Genomic DNA, 21,464 nt, shown 5'->3' on the forward strand with positions numbered 1-21,464 from the left:
AGACATGCTTAAAGTACTTGAGAGGGTAACACCTGTAAAGGAATTTAGAGCCAACCTTGGTGAAGGTACGAGTGAGCCATTAAGGAGGGACTTAATGAGATTGCATAGTCCAGAGACAGAAGGACATGTGAGAAAGAAACTCAATATAATCCTGCCTTGATTTTATTTAGCATAAGTTGAAACAGAAAGAAACTTGAAAGGCTCTCAAGTTTGATGTCAGCCCTTTGAGGTAGGCTAGGTCAAGAAAGAGACAATGCAGGTATTCCAGGAATGCTACTTTATTGTTGTGAGAATATTTACACAATCTTGAAATCCTTCCAAATTTCTCTCTATGGAATCTCTTGTCCAAATCCTTCCTGAATCCTTCCTGAATACTTGTAAGGTAGTCCTCATTTAGCGACCGTTTGCAGTTACGACAGTGATGAGAAGGTAACTTTGTGACCAATCCTCACATTTACAACCTTTGCAGGTCTGTAAACCAAAGGAGAGCTAAAATCAGATTGTAAGCACAGTTGTGATTTTACTTAGCAACCACTTCGCTTAACGACCGAGCTGCTGGTCTCCATTCTGGTTGCTAAATGACCTGTACTTTTCCCAAGGTCATCTCTAAATTCCTGTACAGTGCCACAGAGGCAAAGCCTGATCTTCCAGGTTGGAGAATATTTAGGCTGCTGTGAAATTCCTGTTCTTCTCCCTACTCCCCACTTAAGAGAGAAGTGCTGTCTTTTCCAAGCACAGTTGTTATCCTGCATAAAACTGATCTTGCCATAATTCTGTAGATATTTGTCAGATCTATAATATGTATCCAGAAGCTTCAGCTGCGGCAAAATGCAGCAGCAGGTTTTAACAGGAACCACCCAATACCTATTCTTAAAATTAAATGAAGTTTGTATAGTATCCAGCAAATTTCCACTTATTTGATACTGTGTTACCTATTTTTATTTTGATTGCTTTCACTGAGCATCTGAACTTACCACTATCCAGAGGAAAGGATAAAAGGAGGGAACTTTTTGGTTAATATCTTGTCTGGGGGCTGAAAGCATTGCTGGCTGGGGTATTCTGGGAGTTGAAGTCCACACATCTTAAAAGGGCTCAGGTTGAAAAACACGGGTGTAAAGTAAGGGGCTGGATTCTGTGCTTTTCCCGTTGTTGTTGGCCTACAATTCCCATTAGCCCCAACAATCACTGAAGTGGCCAGTTGGAAAGAACTTGGAGTCCAGCAGAATCAGGAAGGCCACCTGTTCCTCACTCCAGTGCTTTGCTCCGCGAAAGGACAAATGCATTTCAGCAGAGAGTTGGGTCATGCGTGCCTCTTCTATCCCAGCATCTACTGTTACTGCACTGCTTTCAGAGCACCCACTGGTCTCCCTCGCTTTTTATGTGACTTTTTTTTCCCCACCAGATGGATCAGTCTAGCATTGTTGGAAACGTCTGGAATCTTCTGAGATGCAGGCAGGCTTTTCCCATTCCAAATGGGTCTGTTCTGAAGCATTTTGTTCAGATAAACAAATCCCCAAAAGGCGTTCAAACCACTAGAACCTTTGTCTGGAAAATAATCTTATTATTTTCTTCAGACAGAGTCATCATTCTATGTAGGGAACTTGGAAAAGTACTGGGAGTTTTCTTTCTGCACTGGGAGAAACTACTACCATTTTGTAGCCTGAAAATAGCTCATTGTTTGGTGTTCAGAGCTATGATCTGAGAAGACCTTCTCAGGGCAAGTCTGGGTTTACTGGCATACACATTTGGAATGGGAATTTCCTTTATTTTAATCTGAATATGCTTTCTCTCTGTTACTCGGACTGGCGTAGAGTTTAAGCTGGATGTGGACCAAAAGCCAATGGAAATCCTGCTCTTACTTGCCAGGGGGATAAGGCATGGCGAACGTAGAGGCATTTTGTTTGCCTGTCTCCCAGCCCAGACTGACAGCTCATGGTCTTTCCCTTTCTCTGCCTGAGCACATTGTTCTAAGCAGTCCAGTCGACTAGGCTCCAGGCTTGAAGAACTATGAATTTCCTGTAACATACTGCTGTAGAGAGAAATCGTATCCTTTAGTTGTTTAACTGACCTTTAAGGTTGGAGCTATCAGAAGCTAGAAAACATCCAGTAATTAAGTGAAGGAAGAAACTCTCTTGGAAGGTGAACTTATGCTGAACTGCTAAGGGATTCTCAGGGAATGGTTTGAAAGGGTTTTCTCTTCCTGTCAGTTCACAGAGAATAATAATCCAACAACATGAGAGCTTCAGAGGATCAATGATGTGCAACACAGTGGGGGAAACAAGATGCAGCCTGTTTATAAGAATCTATATTTGTATATCAGGATCTGACATTTTGGCTCCATTTTTACAAAAATAAAGGGACGCATCAAAACCTCTTACAGGAGGAGTGCACAGCTTTTTTATATTTGAACTTCTAATGACAGGTTGGAAGTATACCTCAAAATATGGTTGGGCCAGGAGCAAAGCTAAGTCTTGTTTAATTTTAAGCTGAATTTCAATAAAATTAAATACAATTAATATATGTATTAATTCTTTTTCATTTTGTCATGTTGAAAAATATAATTTGATAGCACCTTTTGGAAGGAACTTTAGAGCGCAATTTCCAATCTATCACTCTATTATAGTATGGATAAAACAAATACAAAAGAAATGTGTCACAAATGTGGTACTTTTAAACAATAGAAATTAAAGCAATGAATCAGTGAACGGAACGGAGCTGTTATTGAACATGCGCTGACATAATATAGAATTATATTATGCAAGCCATACAAGGAGTGTTTACCAGAGAAGGAAGTAGTAACATCACATATTCTTTTGGAAAATGAAGAAATGGTTGAGGGAAAGGGGAAAACAAAAAAAAGCATACAGAAACCTGTTTAGATGTTCCAAAATGCTACCATCAAATATTTAATGTTGGTCAAGATCTTCATCCAAAGCCGTTTAAACTGTACATTTCCCCTTCCTGATGCCCATCAGTGCTATGGAGACAATATAGGTAGCTCAGGGTTAAACAGGTTCTTGGCATTCTCTGAGCTTGGTTGTTTTCTCGCAGATGTCTCATCACCTGTCAAGCACTTGTAATGATGATGTTACCTAGCCTGGTAATGAAATGTCTGCAGGAAAACAACCAAGCCCAGAGAGCATCGAGAGCCCAACAGCTTTGTCCATTTCACAGCAATATTACCCAGGAGACATCAGTGTGACACAGGACTGCAAACTCCACTTGCAGTTCAAAAAGAGATCTTTCCTATGCGTGGTTATGTGAACATTTCTAGGATAGTAATTCTTCCGATCCTGATGCTCTTAAGTGAGCCTGTGGCTGCTGTCTGGTTCCTGAATTGCCCAGAAAGAATTCCATTGATTGTTTGCTAATGTTCTTGTTGGCCTGTTGCAGAAGTTTACTTTAGGCATTGAGTAAATGTGCACTTAATCATCTCCTGATTTAAATTTGGTTTTTTCAGCTAATAGGTGATTCAGACCTAGCAGAGCCTTTCTTTTCCAAGTCAGCCACAGATGTGCCGAAAGCATAAATAGCTGAAAATGTTTTGAAAGGAGGCAGCAAGACGAGACTGTTCGTAATGTCTTTACAACTAAAATTCCATATCGTGAGCTATGCACAGGCAAAGAGCGTTGAAAGAAAGCCGACATTGTGTCTGAACTTGCTGAAACAGAGGCCTTTTGGGGTAGAGAGGCTTGGGGAATTTCCCGTCCTGTTTTCCTCACATATTTTTTTTCCTGAGCACTCCCATTGCCCTGATGTGATATATCTTATTTACACCCACTGCCTCATTTTTTTCTTTGACCATGTTCCACCTAATCCCAGCTCTGGTTCCCCCACATTCCATTTGACTGAGCCTGCCCTTCCTGAGGTTCCAAGAGCTGTTTTGTGGCCATACACGTGGCTGCTTCTCAGTCCAGATTTGTAGCCAGGCATTGTTCTTTTCTCTTTCTGCTCTTCTTTTTAAGTTTTCTGCAACCCTGCAGACTCCGTTCACCTGCATCTTGGTTATTCCCGGTTATTCCACCGGACTTCTGCAGGAATTGGCCTTGCCTTGTCTTGGCTCACCTTCCTTTCTTCCCAACTTCTCACTTTTCAGGTAACAGTGGAAAAGATTTCCAAATCTATTTTTCTGAAGCTTAGTAGCCCTCCTGTGAACTTGTTCCAATTTGTCATTACCCTTTTCAAATGATGATGATGCCTCGAACTGGGATCGATACTCCTAGTGGGGATTGACCAGGGCAGAGTAGAATAGAACAATTACTGCTTGTGATCTGGATTCTGTGCTCCTGTTAATGCATCCCAAGATAGCATTTACTTTTTTAGCAGCTGTAGTACACTGCTGCTTCATGTTTAACTTGAGTAGCAAAGATACACAGACTCCTTTCACATATACTATTGCCAAGATAGGCTTTCCGTACCCTACACTTGTGCCTTTCCTATCCAGTTGCAGAATTGTACCCTCCTCCCTGTTAAAATTCATCCTATTCTTTTCAGTCCAATTCCTTCATTTTTAACAAATCTTCTGTCTTTCATCTAAGTGTTACCCCAGCCCCCACCCCCACCCCAGTTTGTGTCTTTTACAGACTTGACAAGTGTCTCCTCAACTCCCTTACTCAAGTTATTGATAAAAATCCCAAGCAGCATGTAGTGCTCTGAGACTTCATTCAACACTTCCTCTAGGCTGAGTGGGTGTCATGAGTAAGGATGGCGAGCAGGGGGCTCCCATCCAGACTGTTAAGTGCATGCATAGCACTGAGGAATTGGGCAGCCATTCAAAGAGACACAGATCGGGACCGCCTTAACCTTTGGGGTTTATATGTCTGGGTTTTTCCCACGCTGCTTCAGTTTGTTAGGATTCCTGTTATGTACAAGCAATAAAACATTAGAGACCAGTTCCTTGTCTCAGCGTGGTTCCTGGCTGTTAGGACATCAATCCTAACAAACTGAAGAAGCGTGGGAAAAACCCAGACATATAAACCCCAAAGGTTAAGGCGGTCCCGATCTGTGTCTCTTTGAATGGCTGCCCAATTCCTCAGTGCTACGCATGCGCTCAATGCATACGCATGAGCCCCCTGCTCGCCATCCTTACTCATGACAGTGGGGCCATTAATGAGCATTCTTTGGGTGTGGTAGTTCAGCCAACTGTGAGTGAAGCCCTCTAACGGTGGTATCAATTGATTCATATTTTAAGATTTTATGAAGGGTAATATTATGAGGCACTCAATCAAAGGTTTTACTGAATGAACAAAAGCTTTTCTATCTTACTTGATTTTAACCTATTTTACCTGTTGTTTTATCTCATCTGTTCAATCTTTTTTATTAGTTTCACGGATGTCATACTCTTTTTCTCTTTTAATTTGGTATTTGCTTGTACAGTATATTTATTTTAAAATAGATTTACAATATTAAATATTTTTTAAAATTATTTCCTAGATATAAGCCATCTGTTTCGGATAACAAAGCACTCATGGTAGTTACTGAGGAGCCAATAATATATGTAACTCCCCCACCTTGCCAGCCATTTATCAACCGGACAGAATCACTCAGGTAAGAGGCTTGCTTATAAATAATAGTGATGGTAGTGCTAGACAGGCCTTAGAACCTAACATCTGACTTTCCCAGTGTTCAACTCCCCACATCTTTCTCTCAACATGTAGTTTTTATAACAAAAGCTTGTGGAAATTATTTTGATGTTAGAAAAATGTTCCAGATAAAAGTGAAAGGGTAACAGGATACATTAATGTTCTCTAAAAGTCAGAAAATGATTATTAAAATAACATAATTAAAATAAAATGCACTGCAGAAAACATTTAAAGCCCTGAAAGTCACTAAAAATCTTGATGAACAATTAGATAACTTGCCTTTTAAATGGAACTTCTGTTCCCTTCCATAAAGAAAGCATCACTCCCCCAAAGCCACGGAGAATGCCCTCTAATGCATATTATGCATTTCAAACATGTTCTTTAAAGGCCATGCAAGTTCTGTGACATTGACAGAAAATTAGTCAACATGGTGAGTTAGGATAGATGTTCATTGGATGATTTTGTTGATGAGCTTGCAACTCCCTGTCCGTTTCAGTGCCATAGTTCAAAACTAATATGTTTTAGAGCTGCCTGTACTGGAGTTATGTTATGTTATTTATTTATTAATCAAATTTATCACCGCCCATCTCCCAAAAGGGACTCTGGGCAGTAATACATTCCCAATATCATTTAAGAATAAGCAAAACTGCTTTCTTGTACCTTGCCTGTCTTAACTTTTCCTAAGCAGGCACATTCTGATTGGGAGATCCAAATTCAGATATTGAAGTCTGATGTAGATAAAGTGGGACATTATTTCTGAGATTCTTAATTAATGGTAGAAACTAGAGGCCAACCTGAATATGAGTTCAAAATCGGTTCTTCTTGATTTGTTATGGAGAAGGTTGTCCTTGAATATGTTCTTTTGTTCCGATCACAATTCTGTTTCTCAGCAGAGAGATAATTTTCATGTTACATGTACAGGTTAAGTCATGAACTACGAGGTTGGGTGCACAGACATGAAGCAGAAAGAACAAGATCAAGAAGAATGTCAAATAATCAGCAGCAAAAAGAGCAGGCTGTCCAGGTAGGTTTGGGGAATCATTTATATTTTGTGGCAGCAGAGAAAGAGAAAGAGAAAAAGAAGATCCTCAGGCCCAGAAGATCTAGGGAGAGAATGCATGTTCTGGGGAATGGACAAAGTTCTGATATTCCGGGGTCTCTACCTCTGCTCCTTTGTTATTCAGATGATATTGAGATATGAAAGTACTCTTTCTCTTTCTAAAAAAACTCTGCATGTGTGGGTGTGTATAAATTAGGCTTAAATAATGTATTTTTAGAATACTTTCCTCTCCCCCATAAATGGTTCCCACGTCACAGTATTAATGTTTGAAGTTAAGTTTCATGTGGGATACTTACACTGGGTAGTTTCCATTCTTTTCACGAAACATCTGAAAATGCTTTATATTTTAAACTATGGACGTAGACATAGATGTAGATTAATCCATTCAATCTTGTCCAATTCTCAGAGACTGCCTGGACACATCCTGCAGTTTTCTTGGCAGGATTTCAGAAGTGGTATGCCACTGTCTTCTTCCTAGGATTGAGAGAGAGTGACTGGCCCAAGGACACCCAGCTGGCTTCATGCCTAAGGCGGGACTAGAACTCACAGACTCCTGGTTTCTAACCTAATGACCTGATGACCACTACACCAAACTGTCTCTCAACAGTTTTATATACAACTACTATCAATCAATCAATCAATTAATTATTTTAGGAGGTTTCCAAATAAAATTAGAGAGAATGCTTATATACCTTCTATTTGAAGATTATTCTTTGCATTTGCTGGTTTTTCCTGCACATCTGCATATCCACTATAGAACTTCAGTAATGCTGAACCATTGTTGTCTATAAGCAACACTCAGCTCTTATATTTAATTTGGTTATGAGTTATTTCCTTGTTCATTTTTTCCTATCCCCAGAGTGCTTCAGGAAAAAATGTAAATTCTGAACTGATGGCCCTTCCCTATGCAGGCAACAGTGTTGGGTAAGTCAAAATGGAATCTTCCCATCAGTGTAATATTACACAGTTCAAAATTTTGCCTTATGTGGTAACTGTTTAATTGTTTTACTGAAAAAGGCCAGATATATTTATTGGCAATCTCCTGTTAACCTGGTTTTCATCCAAGGTGTTTAAGAATCAGTCAAAGGATTCATCTAGTCATGTATACCATTTCTAACAGTAGCCAGATATATTTTTCTAGGAAGTTCACAAATGGACATGAGAACATCAATATTCCCCTTTCATTAGTCCTGGTACCTAGTATTCAGCGAATATTGAATAAGTCTAATTACCTGGAGTCTAGCCTGTCATGCATGAGCAATTTTTCCTACTTTTACTACTCTGAAACAATTGTAAGTATCATGTGGCAAACAATTGTCTTGCCGTCCCCCTTGTATAAATTCTTTGCTGCCTATCAGAAATAAAACCTCATTCCTATTATCATTATCTCATCCATAGATTGAGATTCCACAGTTTCCAGTCAGCAGAGAATGGGTTCTCCCACACCTCAGAGTAATCTCTTTCTGAATTTTCTTATCTCTGCACTAATTAAATTTCTAGATTCTTTTCTGTAACACTGGTGGCTTGCACATACTTTCATTAAAAGAAAAAGGTAAATCTGATGTCTGGCTCTTTACAGTGATATCACAAATACAGTAAAACATGCTATCCCTATTACTGATATTTGGAGGGAAAAAATGATGCTGTTGGATGCTGGGTTTATTTTATTCAGATGTTTTATGTGTGCTAGCTCCAATATTATCTTCTTGTGTATTTCAGTAAGAATTCAGGAAATGAGCTACAGGTTTATTATGCTTCCCCACGAAATTACCAAGATTTTTTTGATGCAATTCACAGAAGGGGAGATACATTCTATGTGGTGTCGTTCCGTAGGGTAAGTATATTACAATGTTCAGCCATTACAAACATGGAAAATTTGTCCATTTTTATAATTTTCTCCTCCCCAAGAACTCTTGGGAATTGTAGTTTTTTGATGAGGCTAGTAGATCTTTTAAGCATCCTAAGTATACAATTCCTGAGCTTTCTTTAGGAAGAAATCATAAAGCCTTGATTATGAAATTATATTATAGCCTCTTCTAAGAACTGTTCAGTTTTCCTACGGAGAAAGGAGGAAAAAAAATTCTCCCTGTGGATTTGATCAGAATTTACTGTTCTCCTAAGGAAAATGGGAACTATTATTCTTTATTGAGAGAAGGAGATGAGAGAGCATAAACAGTCACTCTTAAGTTTCATACCTGAAAAAATCAATACATATTTAGAAAAAGATATCATATAGTTTTCTCTTATGCAAATGGATTTGTGTTGGAGTCAGGTGTTTTTCTTCAGTGTTGCTGAAGTTGTAGTAATAACTGGAGTTGGGCAGCCAATACATTTAAATAAATGAATGAATGAATGTATTGGCATTACATCTTCCAGATATTTGCCATGGTTTTGCTTTGGGAATCAGGATAGCAGTTCCTTTTGCTAGCAAAATGTCATAGTAGAATAGGGAGTGAAATTATAATCAGGGCCTTGACTTCTTATAGAGACTGATTTGTACATGAAAGGACAGCAACAGGAAACATCTATGTTTATATCATATCTCCCATCCCAGTAATAATTTCCAGAATAGAAGCTGAGTTTCAGTAAACTATTTTTTAAAAATTTCTCTTATTTTGTTTCTTGGAAATTATCAATCAAAAGCAAAATGCATGTTTAATGATCAAATGGAAGAAATGGAATCATACTATAGTGACATTGTGTAGTTATCCCAATATCTGTCAGCAGATGGAGGTAATGTTTAACTTTGCTTTAAGACAATTGTTTTTCTAACACTCTGCTCCAAGAGTTGATATTTTTCCTCAATTTCTCTGCTGAAGAACCTTTGTACATTATGATGGATTCTGGAAAATATTCCAATATGCTCACTGTTGCCCCGTGTGTGCAATTTCTGTTGGTTCACTTTTTATCCAATAATTGCATGCTGCAGGAATAAAAAATTGGTAAAGATAAAAGCGCTTCTAGGAAAGCTAATCCTGCATTACTATCTTTTGTAGCAGCTCTTGTACTCTTTGACAATTATTGCTTAGTCATTTAATCTCCCTCTTCTGAATAAGATCCTTGAGTGAATGGTGGCATCAGGGATAAACCACACAGAGTCACTGCATCCCTGTTGGTTCCTTATGAGGATGATTATCACCAGTACCACTAGCACTGCATTAAATTTATTTTTCACTTTTCCTCTGGGAGACCCAGGGGTGGGGACTTGAAGAAGGTTCTGTGTTACAGTAGTTCCACCTGGCCAAGTAACCTGGTCTTAGGGAATTATTGCTTAGCCTTCAGCCTGTGAGGTTTTCAGACCTCTATTTCCCATTTATTGAACTTGAAGGGAGAAAGACTGTAGGCTTGAAGGAAAGCTGCCATTTGCTGTAGGGAATACTAAGCTAGAGCCAGTTTGGTCTAGTGGTTAAGGCACCAGACTAGAAGCCTGGAGACCATGAGTTCTAGTCCCACCTTGGGCACAAAGCCAGCTGGGTGACCTTGGCAGTGGCAAAAACCTTGCCAAGAAAACTGCAGGGACTTGTCCAGAGTGTTGCCCGGTGTCAAAACTGACTTGAAAGCATTAAAAAGAAAATACTAAGCTAGGTGGACATAATTCCTATGAGAGGTGGTCAGGAATTTGAGGCTGGGTCTCTTCTATGTGCAAATACCCATCTCTCTCCCCCTCTCTCCTGCTTCCCCTTTTAAGCCAAGGAAGTTATGTGAGTCCTGCATTGCTGCTGAATACTGTAAATGACTAGAAATGGTAAATCAACTGGGACTCATTTCAGAGAAAGCCAACATTCTTCTCTTCAGTAGGTGGGACAACACAGGATTGGGTTAGGGTTGTATTCCAACTAAAGGATTGAGTGTGCCCTTTAGGAGCCTATGCCTTAAATTTTTCAAGATCTGAGAAGACAAGTACTGTATTTGGTTTAATTAAGAGCACCAGTTTCTTTACAAAAGTAACCAGTAAATGGAATATTGAAATAGAATGTTTTAGTAATAGTCTTTATTTTTGCTTTTATATAATACGTAAATTATAAATTTTGATCGGCTATATGCATATTGTAGCATATTTCATCAATGTCTTGAAAAATGTAGAGTTAGTATTCAGCCTATTTGGTTGATATTTGGTAAGTGATAAAAATCCTTTTTTATAGAGTTGTAGAAGTGGAAGGGACCATTTAGCCTTTTGAGTCAAAACAGCTGCTCAGACCAGGAATCTAAATGAAAAGATGCTGTTTGAACACATCTAGTAAAGGGAATCTCTGATTCCACTGTCAAACTGTTGTTCTTATTAGAAGGTTTTTAATATAATAACTTCTTCTTTTCTTTGGTTTTAAACTATATGCAGAATTTCACTGACTTTCCACACTTTAAAGGATGTGATCATATTTAGTATCTATATTCTACTACAAATATGGGGACGTATACAGGTAGTCCATGACTTACAACCATTTGTTAGGAACCGTACAGTTACGACAGTGCTGGGGAAAGTGACTTACAGCCAATCCTCGCACTTACGACCGTCACAGTGTCGCTGCGATCACATGATCAAAATTCAGGTGCTTGGCAATTGGCATGTATTTACAATGGTTGCAGCATCCTAGCGTCAAGTGATTGCCATTTGTGACCTCCCCTAGCTGGCTTCAACAAGCAAAGTCAATGGGGGAAGCTGGATTTGCTTAATGATCGCATGATTCACTTCATGACCATGGCAAAAAGGACATAAAATTGGGTGTGACCCACTTAATGACCACCTCGCTTAGCGGTGGAAGTTCCTGTCCCAATTGTGGTTGTAATTCAAGGACTACCTGTATAAATAAAAAATCATTAGTACTGTCCAAGCCCAGTGGTTTTTTGTTTGTGCGTGTGTGCTTTGAGATCCCAGTCTGTATCAGTAGTTTTTTATGACTGGAATGTATGCATGGGCATGTAGGTAGGTAGGTAAGACTTACTTAGGATTTTACTTAGTCTCATACTTATATTTGGAATTTTAAAAGTACGCATGTTTTGACCACTCTCTCAAAATGACTGATGAGGAGAGGACTTGCTCATTCAGAAAGGGCTGCCATGGCAGACATGGCCTGTTATAAAACATAAATTTATCAAAATATAAATTGGTGAAGTTTTTGCCTGCTGTTTGTTCTCATTCCCCCAAGATGTTTCTTTCCTACCACTCCCAGCTTAAGGTTAGATAAAACCTCCTTCATCCTGAGCTTGATTTCTGGTGACCTTAAAGATATATTTATGTAATTTTCTTGAATACACTAGAGAAGTGATTTGCTGTTGCCTTCTTCCGAGAGAGAGAGAGAGAGAGAGAGAGAGAGAGAGATTGATTGATTCCAGTCTGTCCGACATCCCCGTTATCTCCTAAAGGTCTCCCTTCCAAATACTAACCAGGGTAACCTTGCTTAGCTTCATAATCCACCTTACTTTTACTATATTTCTGTGCAGATAAGGGTGCTTCTGGGCACATTTGCAGCTGTCTTGCAGCTGTCTCCTACACTACAATTTCTTTTTTCTTTTTCTAATGTGTAGTCTGTGTGAGGAGTTGAAGAAATAAAGTTTTTGATAGAAGACTGTTGTACTTTGCAGCATGCCAATTTCCTGATTAACTTTAAAAAGTATAACAATTTTTTTGAAAAGTAAACTGGCAGGTGTCAACAGAGTTGCCTCCTGCTGCATTTTTAGTTTTGAATTCCTAGTTAGCCCCCTAGCTTACTGAATGATACTATGCAAATTATATACATCCTCCATAAACTATCTTAGATTGTTGTGAGGATAAAAGGAGGGTTTACATATGTTGCCTTTGGCTCCCTGAAAGAACAGAATAATATTTCCTGTAATATCTGCTTAGATCCAGTGGTGTTTTCAGTGGAACAAGTTTTCATACTACAATAGCTAGAAGACAAGAGAGATGTACATAGTGTTCCGAACCAGCTACACTGTATGGCTTATCATGTGAACATGATTTTGTTTCTGCCTAAGAAAATCTTGGTTTAAATTTAAATGGAGAATAAAGTACTATATACTTTGATATGCTAAATAAAAGTGTTTTTGAGTGATACAATACTTATTCTCAAGATCTATTTCTGAGATACTTATGCTTTAACAAATAATTAAAGCAGTGCACAAATGGAAATTGGTTTCATTATGAAAGAAAACAATTTCTCAAAGATAATTTACTTGGGCTACCTCAGCCAAAAAATTCCAGTGATCAATCTGGAACCTTACTCATCTTCAGTATACAATATGATTAAAATGAAACAAAGACAGTTGCATTTAAGTGACAGGAAGTAGTCTAGCTGCAAGTCTTTAATACCGAGAGAGTTAAGGGAGAGTATAGATTGATTGATTTACATGCTTGTATCAGTTGTCCCATAAATTCCCAACTGCACCAATTTTCCATCTACAACTTTGATAAGAGTTTTCATATAATGTTCTTTTTTTTTTTTTTTTTGAAGGCCTTTATGTGTTAAAGACATTTTAATGAAAGGTGCAAATACAGAAAACAGGGCTATAAATTTAGGAAATTGCTAAATTATGCCCCATTTGGAATTTTTACCAAATGAAAACTCAAGTCATAGTGCAATTGGAGAGCTTCTGCAAATTCTTGAAGCTGGCAGGCAGATTCAAGTGTGCTAGAGTATTTGTGCCCTGACCTATAATCGTGGTTTAATCCATTTGCAAGGTTTAGAGATGGAGGCACAGTTTTGCTTTCGCTCTGTAAGAATCTATAATCCAGATGGAATAAAGGATTAGATTTTTGAATCAATTGTGAATGGCTATCTGGAATCTAACTGGAATTTAAGAACCCAAATATGTTACTTCAAAGAGTCTACCTTCTTGTCTCATCCAGCAAGAGGAAGAGGAATGTTGCTGTCTGTTGTCTCTCAATGAGCCTTAATTTTGGTTTGAGTAGAGTTGTTAAAATTGAAATACGTGTTGATAAGAATAATTAAAAAAAAGTTATTGCTTTTTCAAAATCTTAGTTCCAAAACGATACCTTCATTATAAAATGGAAGTTGTTTAGTAGTTGCAGAACAGTGGGTTTATGCAGAAAGAGAAAACTATGCTGCTTCTCCGACAGTGTAAGGGTTTTCTTTCCCTCCCAATCATTTGGCAGAAGCATATCCATCTGTTGAACTTACTTTCTGCTATGAATTCATAAATCCACAACTGTATGTTTGGGCCATTTCAGCTGCATTTTATCTCTCTCTGATGTGCGCAATCGTAATTATTGAATTCATTGTATGGGTGTTAAACGCCTTAACACCAAGCAAGCTCCACTGATGCACTAGACTTGTCTTTTATATAGCTATTTATTTTTTCAGAGGTAATTCCATACAGATGAAGCCTTTTTTTCCCCATTTGGCTCTATGTGTTTAGCCAAGTTTGCAATTATGCAACAGACAATGTCTAGTGTGTTCTAAAGTCCAGGTGCAACAACAGTGAAATATCAGATGCCAGTAGATCATAGCACCATCTATTGGTTAAGAATTAGTTCTGCTGATTTTTAGCTTTCCGATATTGTGATCAGATAGAACCTAGAAACTATTTCTAGACTGGAAAGAAGATTGGACTCTGTCAGGAATGAAGAACCCGTTTCATTGTAGTGGATTATACCTAATTCCAAACATGTAAAATAATAATAAGGGTGGCACAAAGTTCTTATGAGGACAAACAGAATAATAAACTCTTAGAATGTAAAATAGTAGTAATTGTTCCTCTTGCTTTGCATCTGACAGATAGTAACTGCAAAGAGTAAAATGCTACCTTTCAGATTAAGTATTCTGTGTCATTTTAAATTAAAATGTGCAGAAATCTCTTTAAGAATGCTTTCTGAATAGTAATCATCTGGAGTTTTCCTATCTCTATACTAGGGATCTCCTTGATGGAAACACTGTTATTCTGGATGGATTGCTGAAGAGCATAGTCAGTGGCAACCTATTAGGTGCTTTTAAAATTCTATGGCTAAGTATTTAGACATCTATACAGATAGAGATATCTGTAGTAATCCCCAAGATGTATTGATCTGGATTCACATGTTTATTTTCTGTCATTCTTTCTCTGGGTATGCCTATACTCAATTTCTCTAGACTTTGGGATAGTGTATTTGGATGCTTTCTTACAGTGTTCCAAGTAGCAAAGTTGGATTCAGGATTGGACATGAACTTCAGGACTGTTGTTTTGCTTTTGCTTTTTCTGTGTCCTTTACTTTTACAGAAAAAGTAAAATCTCAGTGTGAGATGCCAGAACTAAAGCAGAGTTGGGAATCTTTTGTTTCTGGTGGTGTAACTTGTTCCTCCTTTGCCCCCTCCTTGTCCATCCACATTCCAATTCCTGAGTCAGTATCAGAGAAAAGTCATTTGCTAAGTTTAAACTTGGGGTCTGAATTTTGTACTGTAAATCCTTATCATAAGCTGGAGTCAAAATGACCACTCTCAAGAAATGTACAAAACAATTCAGAAAAGCTCCACATAATTTTGTCTGGGATTGTTAGAAAGGAGTGATCTAAATATTACAGTGTTGTTGTGGACCTGGACAGTTTCTGGTAGAGTGCTTAAATAAGAAGGCTGTGTCTCTGTTTCTTCATTGTTATAGAAACAAAGAGTAGAAAAACAGTGTGGCTAGATTGGCTATGGAATTGGAACATCAGTACTGTAGAAAGTCATATCTGAAAAATAAATTAAGCAGACTTTCACCTGGGAAAATGTGAAACTTTTAGTAGAAACTGCATGTAGTATTCCAAATTCTGTAAGAAATAAACTACCACACTGAGAACTTCTTTAACAGGTTTTTTTTTTAAATAAAGAATGCCAAGGCTCTGATTCTGTTTGACCCATTACTGTATGTTATCAGAAAGATACCAGTGAGATACTTTAGGCCAAGTAGATATTTTTAAGCATGACTAACAAGGGTGAATACATTAAAAAGTAAAATGTAAAATAATTAGCATACATTAAAAAGTAAAAATGATGTTTCCTGAGTTTCTAAGCACCAGTGCTGAGTTCTAAGTGCTACTTTAAATGGCATGATCATGTTGCATTTTGAATTTACAAAAAGCTACCATTTTTGGATCCAAAAAATACGACTAGAGTGAGGAAAAATTCCCTAATCCAGTTGTTCCCAAACTTGTTGATCTCTAGATATGTAGACTCCAACTCCCAGAATTCTCATCAATGGCCATGCTTGCTAAGTAATCCTGGAAATTGAAGTCCACAAATCTGTAGGGCACCCATATTGGGGAATGCACCCTAATCTCTGTTGAAGAAAGAATAGAAAGAATGAACAGGAAGCCCAGCAGAGTTGGCATATTTTGAGTAACACTTTCACAAATCAAGTAATTTCCTTCCTTGACAGAAATTTCATTTGTTTGGCTACTGCCATATTTGTACATGAGTAATAAAACTTTACACCATTTCCAGAACAAAATTAAGGGCATTTAAGCCAAGGAGATACATGGTGTCTTTATCCCACTTAAGGTGCATCTCTGCTGACACATTAAAAAATATCACAATTGCCTGAAGAACTTGAGTAGACCTTAGCTCAAATGAAAGTCAAATAGATCTCTCCTATTTTGCTATAAGAAACTCTTTGCTGTTTTCTGATTTGTTGTCACATAAGGGAAGCTGGTTTTCCCTTTCACCTGCAAATATGATATGATATAATGTGGATTAATTACATATTTAGCTAACCCTTTGGAAGCAGCTGGAATCATTCTGAAAATGTAAAGACCCTAAAATATGTCACCATGAAAACAAGCCCAGTCCCCAGGCTGGCCATAGATGGCATTTTCAGAACACGTGGCGCCTTCCAGTTCTGACCATGGGGTGGGGTTGTTATTATATATTTATATGATTTATATCTCACATTTCTACATCAGCATGTACTCCAACAGGCTACTAAGAAAACCAAATGAAAAATAGGATATAAAAGGTGAAAAGCATAAATTGAAATTAACAGTAAATTATATACTAAGGTCATGTAATAGTTAAAAGCTTGCTAAAAGAGAGGCATCTTTATAGATTCTCTACATACCAACTGAGTGGGACATGTCCTGTAGCTTGGGAGAAAAGGCTATTCTCCTGCATTTTGGGTTGTGACCCAGGGCTTGGAAGGAAACTTCTGCCAAAATGATAGTTGGACAGTGAGATCCTAGTAGTGGTGACTTAGTACATTGTTTGATATGTGGGAGCTGAATTTGTTTTGCTTATGAGGCCTTTTGACTGGATTAGTAAAATGATTGGTATCGTTTGGAGGAAATAGAAAACAAGAAGTGTCCTGGTTTAAGAACAGAAACCAAGCATGCATGCAAGCAGAGGTACTTAAAAAGATAAAGTCTTTATGAATCCCTCAGTATAGATGCCATATTATTGGTTGATTGTGTGCCATCAGTTCATTGTTGACTCTTAATGACCACATAGTTTTTCTCCATGACAATCTGTCCCTAACCTGGTCTTTCAGGTCTTCCAATGATGCCCCCATCACCACTGTAACTAAGTCCATCCACTTTACTGCTGGTCATCCTCTTCTCTTTCCTTCCACCTTTGCCAGCATTGGAGCCTTCTCCAGAGAGCTAGATCTTCACATAATGTGTCTGAAGTAGGATAATTTGAGAGCCAGTTTGGTGTAGTGGTTAAGATGCTGGCCTAGAAGTCAGAAGACTTTGAGTTTTTGGCCCCCCTTAGGCATGAAAGCTGGCTGGGTGACTTTGGGCCAGTCACTCTCTCTCTCAGCCCAAACCATCTCACAGGGTTGTTGTTGTGGGGAGAATAGGAGGCAGGAGTAGTAAATATGTTCATCACCTTGAGTTATATATAAAAAAGGTCAGATAAAAATACTACTACTACTACTACTACTACTACTACTACTACTATTATTATACACAACAATGTGAAATCACAGCTGCCAGTTTTTTAGATGGTGTTGACCTTCATTGGCACTGAGTTATTCCCAAGAACCTAGGATGTCATACTGTATCAGTGTAGTATATGTGTGGATCCAAGCAATGTGGCCTTTTGTAATTGACAGATGGAAATTTTGACAATGTGCAGATTTTCTAAGTGCCGTCCAAGGCTTTTGGGTATGGCACCCAGTGTGCTGGTAACCACTGGAACTACCATGGCTGGTTTATGCCATAATCTTTCAACTTTAATTTTCAGATTTTGATACTTTGTGATCTTCTCCAATTCTTTGTCTTCTATTTTACTATCCCCTGGTATTGTCACATAAATTATCCACACTTTCTTCTTTTCAACCACAGTTAGATCTGGTGCGTTATACGCCAAGACTTTCTCAGTTTGTATTTGGAAATCCCACAATATTTTAACCTCCTCATTTTTGACTTTTTCAACTTTATGTTCCCACCAATTTTTCATTACTGGCAAATGATAATTTTTACAGATGTTGCAGTGAATCATTTTGGTGACTGTGTTTTGTCATTGTTTATAGTCAGTTTGTGTGATCTTCTTGCACAAGCTGAATATATGATCTACTGTTTTTCTGTTCTTTGCACAATCTGCACTTTGAATCATTTTATGATTTTTCAGTTCTGGCCTTGATTGCATGAGTTTGAATAGCTTGCTCTTGAGCAGCCAAAATCAAGCCTTCAGTTTCTTTTTTTAATGCTCCAGTTGTAAGCCATTGCCAGGTTTTATCTTTATCACTTTTCCCTCGATCTTTTGTAAAAATTGACCGTGTAATGCTTTTCCTTGCCAGCATTCTCTTTATGTTTTTATTACATTATTTCGATATTCATATTTTGTTTCCTGTATTATTGTTGTTGTTATTTTGAGCCTGGTCATTTTGTGCCTCAAGTGAGAACTCTAGATTGATTTGTTTCATGATACGTTTGTTTGCTTTCTTGGCTGTCTACGGTATTACAGCTATTCTAAATCTGGCACTCACCAGACAGGTCAGGACTATACTTCTCATAAATCATATGAAACGTTCAGTCTTTGCTGATTGGGAATTCTGGGAGTTGCAGCTTCAACACATTTTAAGAAATCAAGTCAGGGGACTACAGCATTCCTGCCTAAAGTGAAAGTCCAGAAAGACAGAGCCTGGGAGGATTGTTTTGTAGTGAAATGAAAACATTTGGGATTAGAAGAATTTTTCAGGTTGCTTTATAAAGTTAAGTAGAATTATATGGAGATCTTTTTTTACAAAAAATGAAAAGGTATTTGTGAATCTGCATTTAAATGGTAACTGAGGGAGAGAATCATCAGCACAATTAGGACCATTATCATCAAACAATGGAGAGGAGCAGGACATGGAAACTGAATAAAGTGAAAGACTGTTGAGCAATCTGTGTAATGCAAAGAAAGCTGGTTTCATAAGTACTGGCACAGAGAGGCATCACTTGGCTTCCTCATAATCTGCCAGGGAAAGCATCGAAACTCAAGAGTGGGTAAAGTCCTTGCTAGTGAAGTCAAACTTCCCCACTAGCCCCCCTTGTGCCCTCTTTTCATGCACACTTCTTCAAAACATTCACAAGACCTCAGATAAAGCATAGATAACTTTGAAAGCAAGCTGGAAATCTGAAATTCCTATCTTTTTCCTATACTGAGCCAGGATATTTTTGTCTTCTCTGTCCATCTACATAAATGTCCCTCTGTTGGGAGGAGATGGGCAGTGACAAATTTGATAAATAAATAAATGTGAAATGTGGTAGTAATGTGATACAGTATTAATTGCCAACTTCAATAAATTGTAGGAAGTTGCCAGTAAAAGTTCTAGGAAAGCTGAACTTAAACTGCTCAGCATTTTTCTCATTCATGCTGTCTTTATTGTGCCACCTCCTAGCGCTGAAGGGAAATTATAGAGGAAAGCATCTTACTAAATAAATATTAGAGATGATTACGTGCCATCAAGACATTTTTTACTATAGTGACCGCATAGATAGATTTTTTCCAGGACAATCTATCCCTAGCCTGGTCTTTCGAGTCTTCCAACAACGCACTCATCGCCACTGTAACTGACTTCATCTATCTTGCCGCTGACTGTCCTCTTCTTCTCTCTTCTCCTTCCACCTTTTCCAGCATTAGAGCCTTTTCCAGAGAGCTGGGTCTTCACATAATGTGTCTGAAGTAGGATAATTTGAGCCTGGTCATTTGTGCCTTGAGTGAGAACTCTGGGCTGATTTCTTCGATGATCCATCGGTTTGTTTTTTTGGCTGTATTTTGTTTTTTTGGCTGTATTTTGGCTGAGAATATTGGTATTCTCAGGAGTCTTCTCCACACCAAACTTCAAAGACATCAATACTCTTCCTATCCTGCTGCTTTGAAGTCCACCTTTCGCTTCCATAGAGTGTCACAGGGAGTACCATGGCTTAAAACAATCCTGATCTTTGCAGGTATAGACACATCACGGCATTTGAATAAAGAGATACCTTGATATAAAACAAAAAAGTAGGAGAATTGTAGCTTACTAGAACATGCTTGGGAATTCTCGTATTGCATTTGCTCACTCCTTTGACAGCTCTCTCTTTCTAGAGTTTGTATACGTCCATAACCTTCGTCCTGTACACCAGTCGTGTCCCATCTTCCTTAATAAGCAGGCAGGCCTGAATCCAACAGGGAAAGAAGACAGATCACAGATAAACAGCTCTATCACCCACTGTTAAATTGAGATATTAAGTCTGTGAACATGCATCCTAGGAGACTAAAGTGGGGTGTTCATAAATTAATGTGTCAGGTTAAAACTTTTAAGTTGTCAAGGGAATTTAAACAGTAATGTTTCTTCTGTCTGCTCTGTGGTCTTGCCTTTATCTTATTTGTGTTTTTTCTAATTGCTACTGGTGTTTGATGTGATTGATTTTTTCCCCAGTTTTTGTATACTGCCATAGGATTCATCTGGATGATGGGCAGTTTAGAAATATTTTAAATAATACTTTTTTTAAAACACTTTAGAACACCACTCTTGCTACAGTCCTTGTTCTGGACAGAGGCATTTTGGAACTAAAAGCAGAACAGGGAGCTGTTTAAAATGGATAAATCTTGGTTGAGGCTCTAGTTTAAATCAAGACTTACCTGATGCTAATTGATAGTTTTTTTTCCAGGTCCCTGTCTTTCTATAGCAGTTTAGAAAACTTTGATAAAAATAGTTCAGTGTGTATGCTACAAGGCAATGAAAGACTGGTTTATTCAAACTCCTTATCATACGATAAATCATTGAATGCTCCTAGCAAATGTGTTAATTCTCTGCCCCTCATATGCACACCACTACAGTATTATAGCCACCACCCGTCTGTCAGTTTGTCATACTGTGGTGGCTTGTGTGCTGCTATGATGCTGGACTACTGCTATGCCACCAGTAGTTCTACTACCAAAAGGGTCACCCATGGTGCACAGGTTTCAGCAGAGCTTCCAGGCAAAGAACAGACTAGAGAGCAAGGCCTGGCAATCTACTCCCAAAAACGTGCCAGTGAAAACCCTACAGGTTACAGCAGAACCATTTGCAATATAGTGCTTGGAAGATGAGCCCCTCAGGTCAGAAGGCACTCAATGTGCTACTGGGGAAGAGCTGCCTTCTCAAAGTAGAGGACAAGATGGCGATAGGACAGCAGCTGCTCTGAAGAGCTCCTCTACGGTTTGCTCAATTGTTTTTATCATCCAATACTCAACACAACTAGAAAGATCCCTGGAATATTAGCACAACCTTAAACCTAATTAAGGATGCGGAACTACAAAGTAGAAACAAGCAAGACCTTGAAAAGAAAGATTAAAATGTGGCATAAACAGGACATCCACCCAAGAGAAAACTCCAACAAGGCAAGGCGGAGACGATCTCTAGACAACCGAAGGTAAGTGATTTATTTCAGCTTAAGGGTGCTA

The 21,464-nt window shown here is 38.3% G+C and overlaps 1 protein-coding gene across 1 annotated transcript in view; it reads left to right on the forward strand.

Moving 5' to 3' along the window:
- The window catches only part of ATF6 (activating transcription factor 6), an 82,917-nt gene that overhangs the window by 20,646 nt on the left and 40,807 nt on the right, over window positions 1–21,464 (forward strand). The window contains exons 11-14 of the mRNA XM_063298520.1: window positions 5,434–5,547; window positions 6,504–6,606; window positions 7,502–7,566; window positions 8,362–8,476. Coding sequence (XP_063154590.1) covers window positions 5,434–5,547; window positions 6,504–6,606; window positions 7,502–7,566; window positions 8,362–8,476 — 397 coding nt within the window. The remainder of the gene's footprint in view (window positions 1–5,433; window positions 5,548–6,503; window positions 6,607–7,501; window positions 7,567–8,361; window positions 8,477–21,464) is intronic.

This window comes from Candoia aspera, chromosome 3, assembly GCF_035149785.1.
Source record: "Candoia aspera isolate rCanAsp1 chromosome 3, rCanAsp1.hap2, whole genome shotgun sequence".
NCBI lineage: Eukaryota > Metazoa > Chordata > Lepidosauria > Squamata > Boidae > Candoia > Candoia aspera.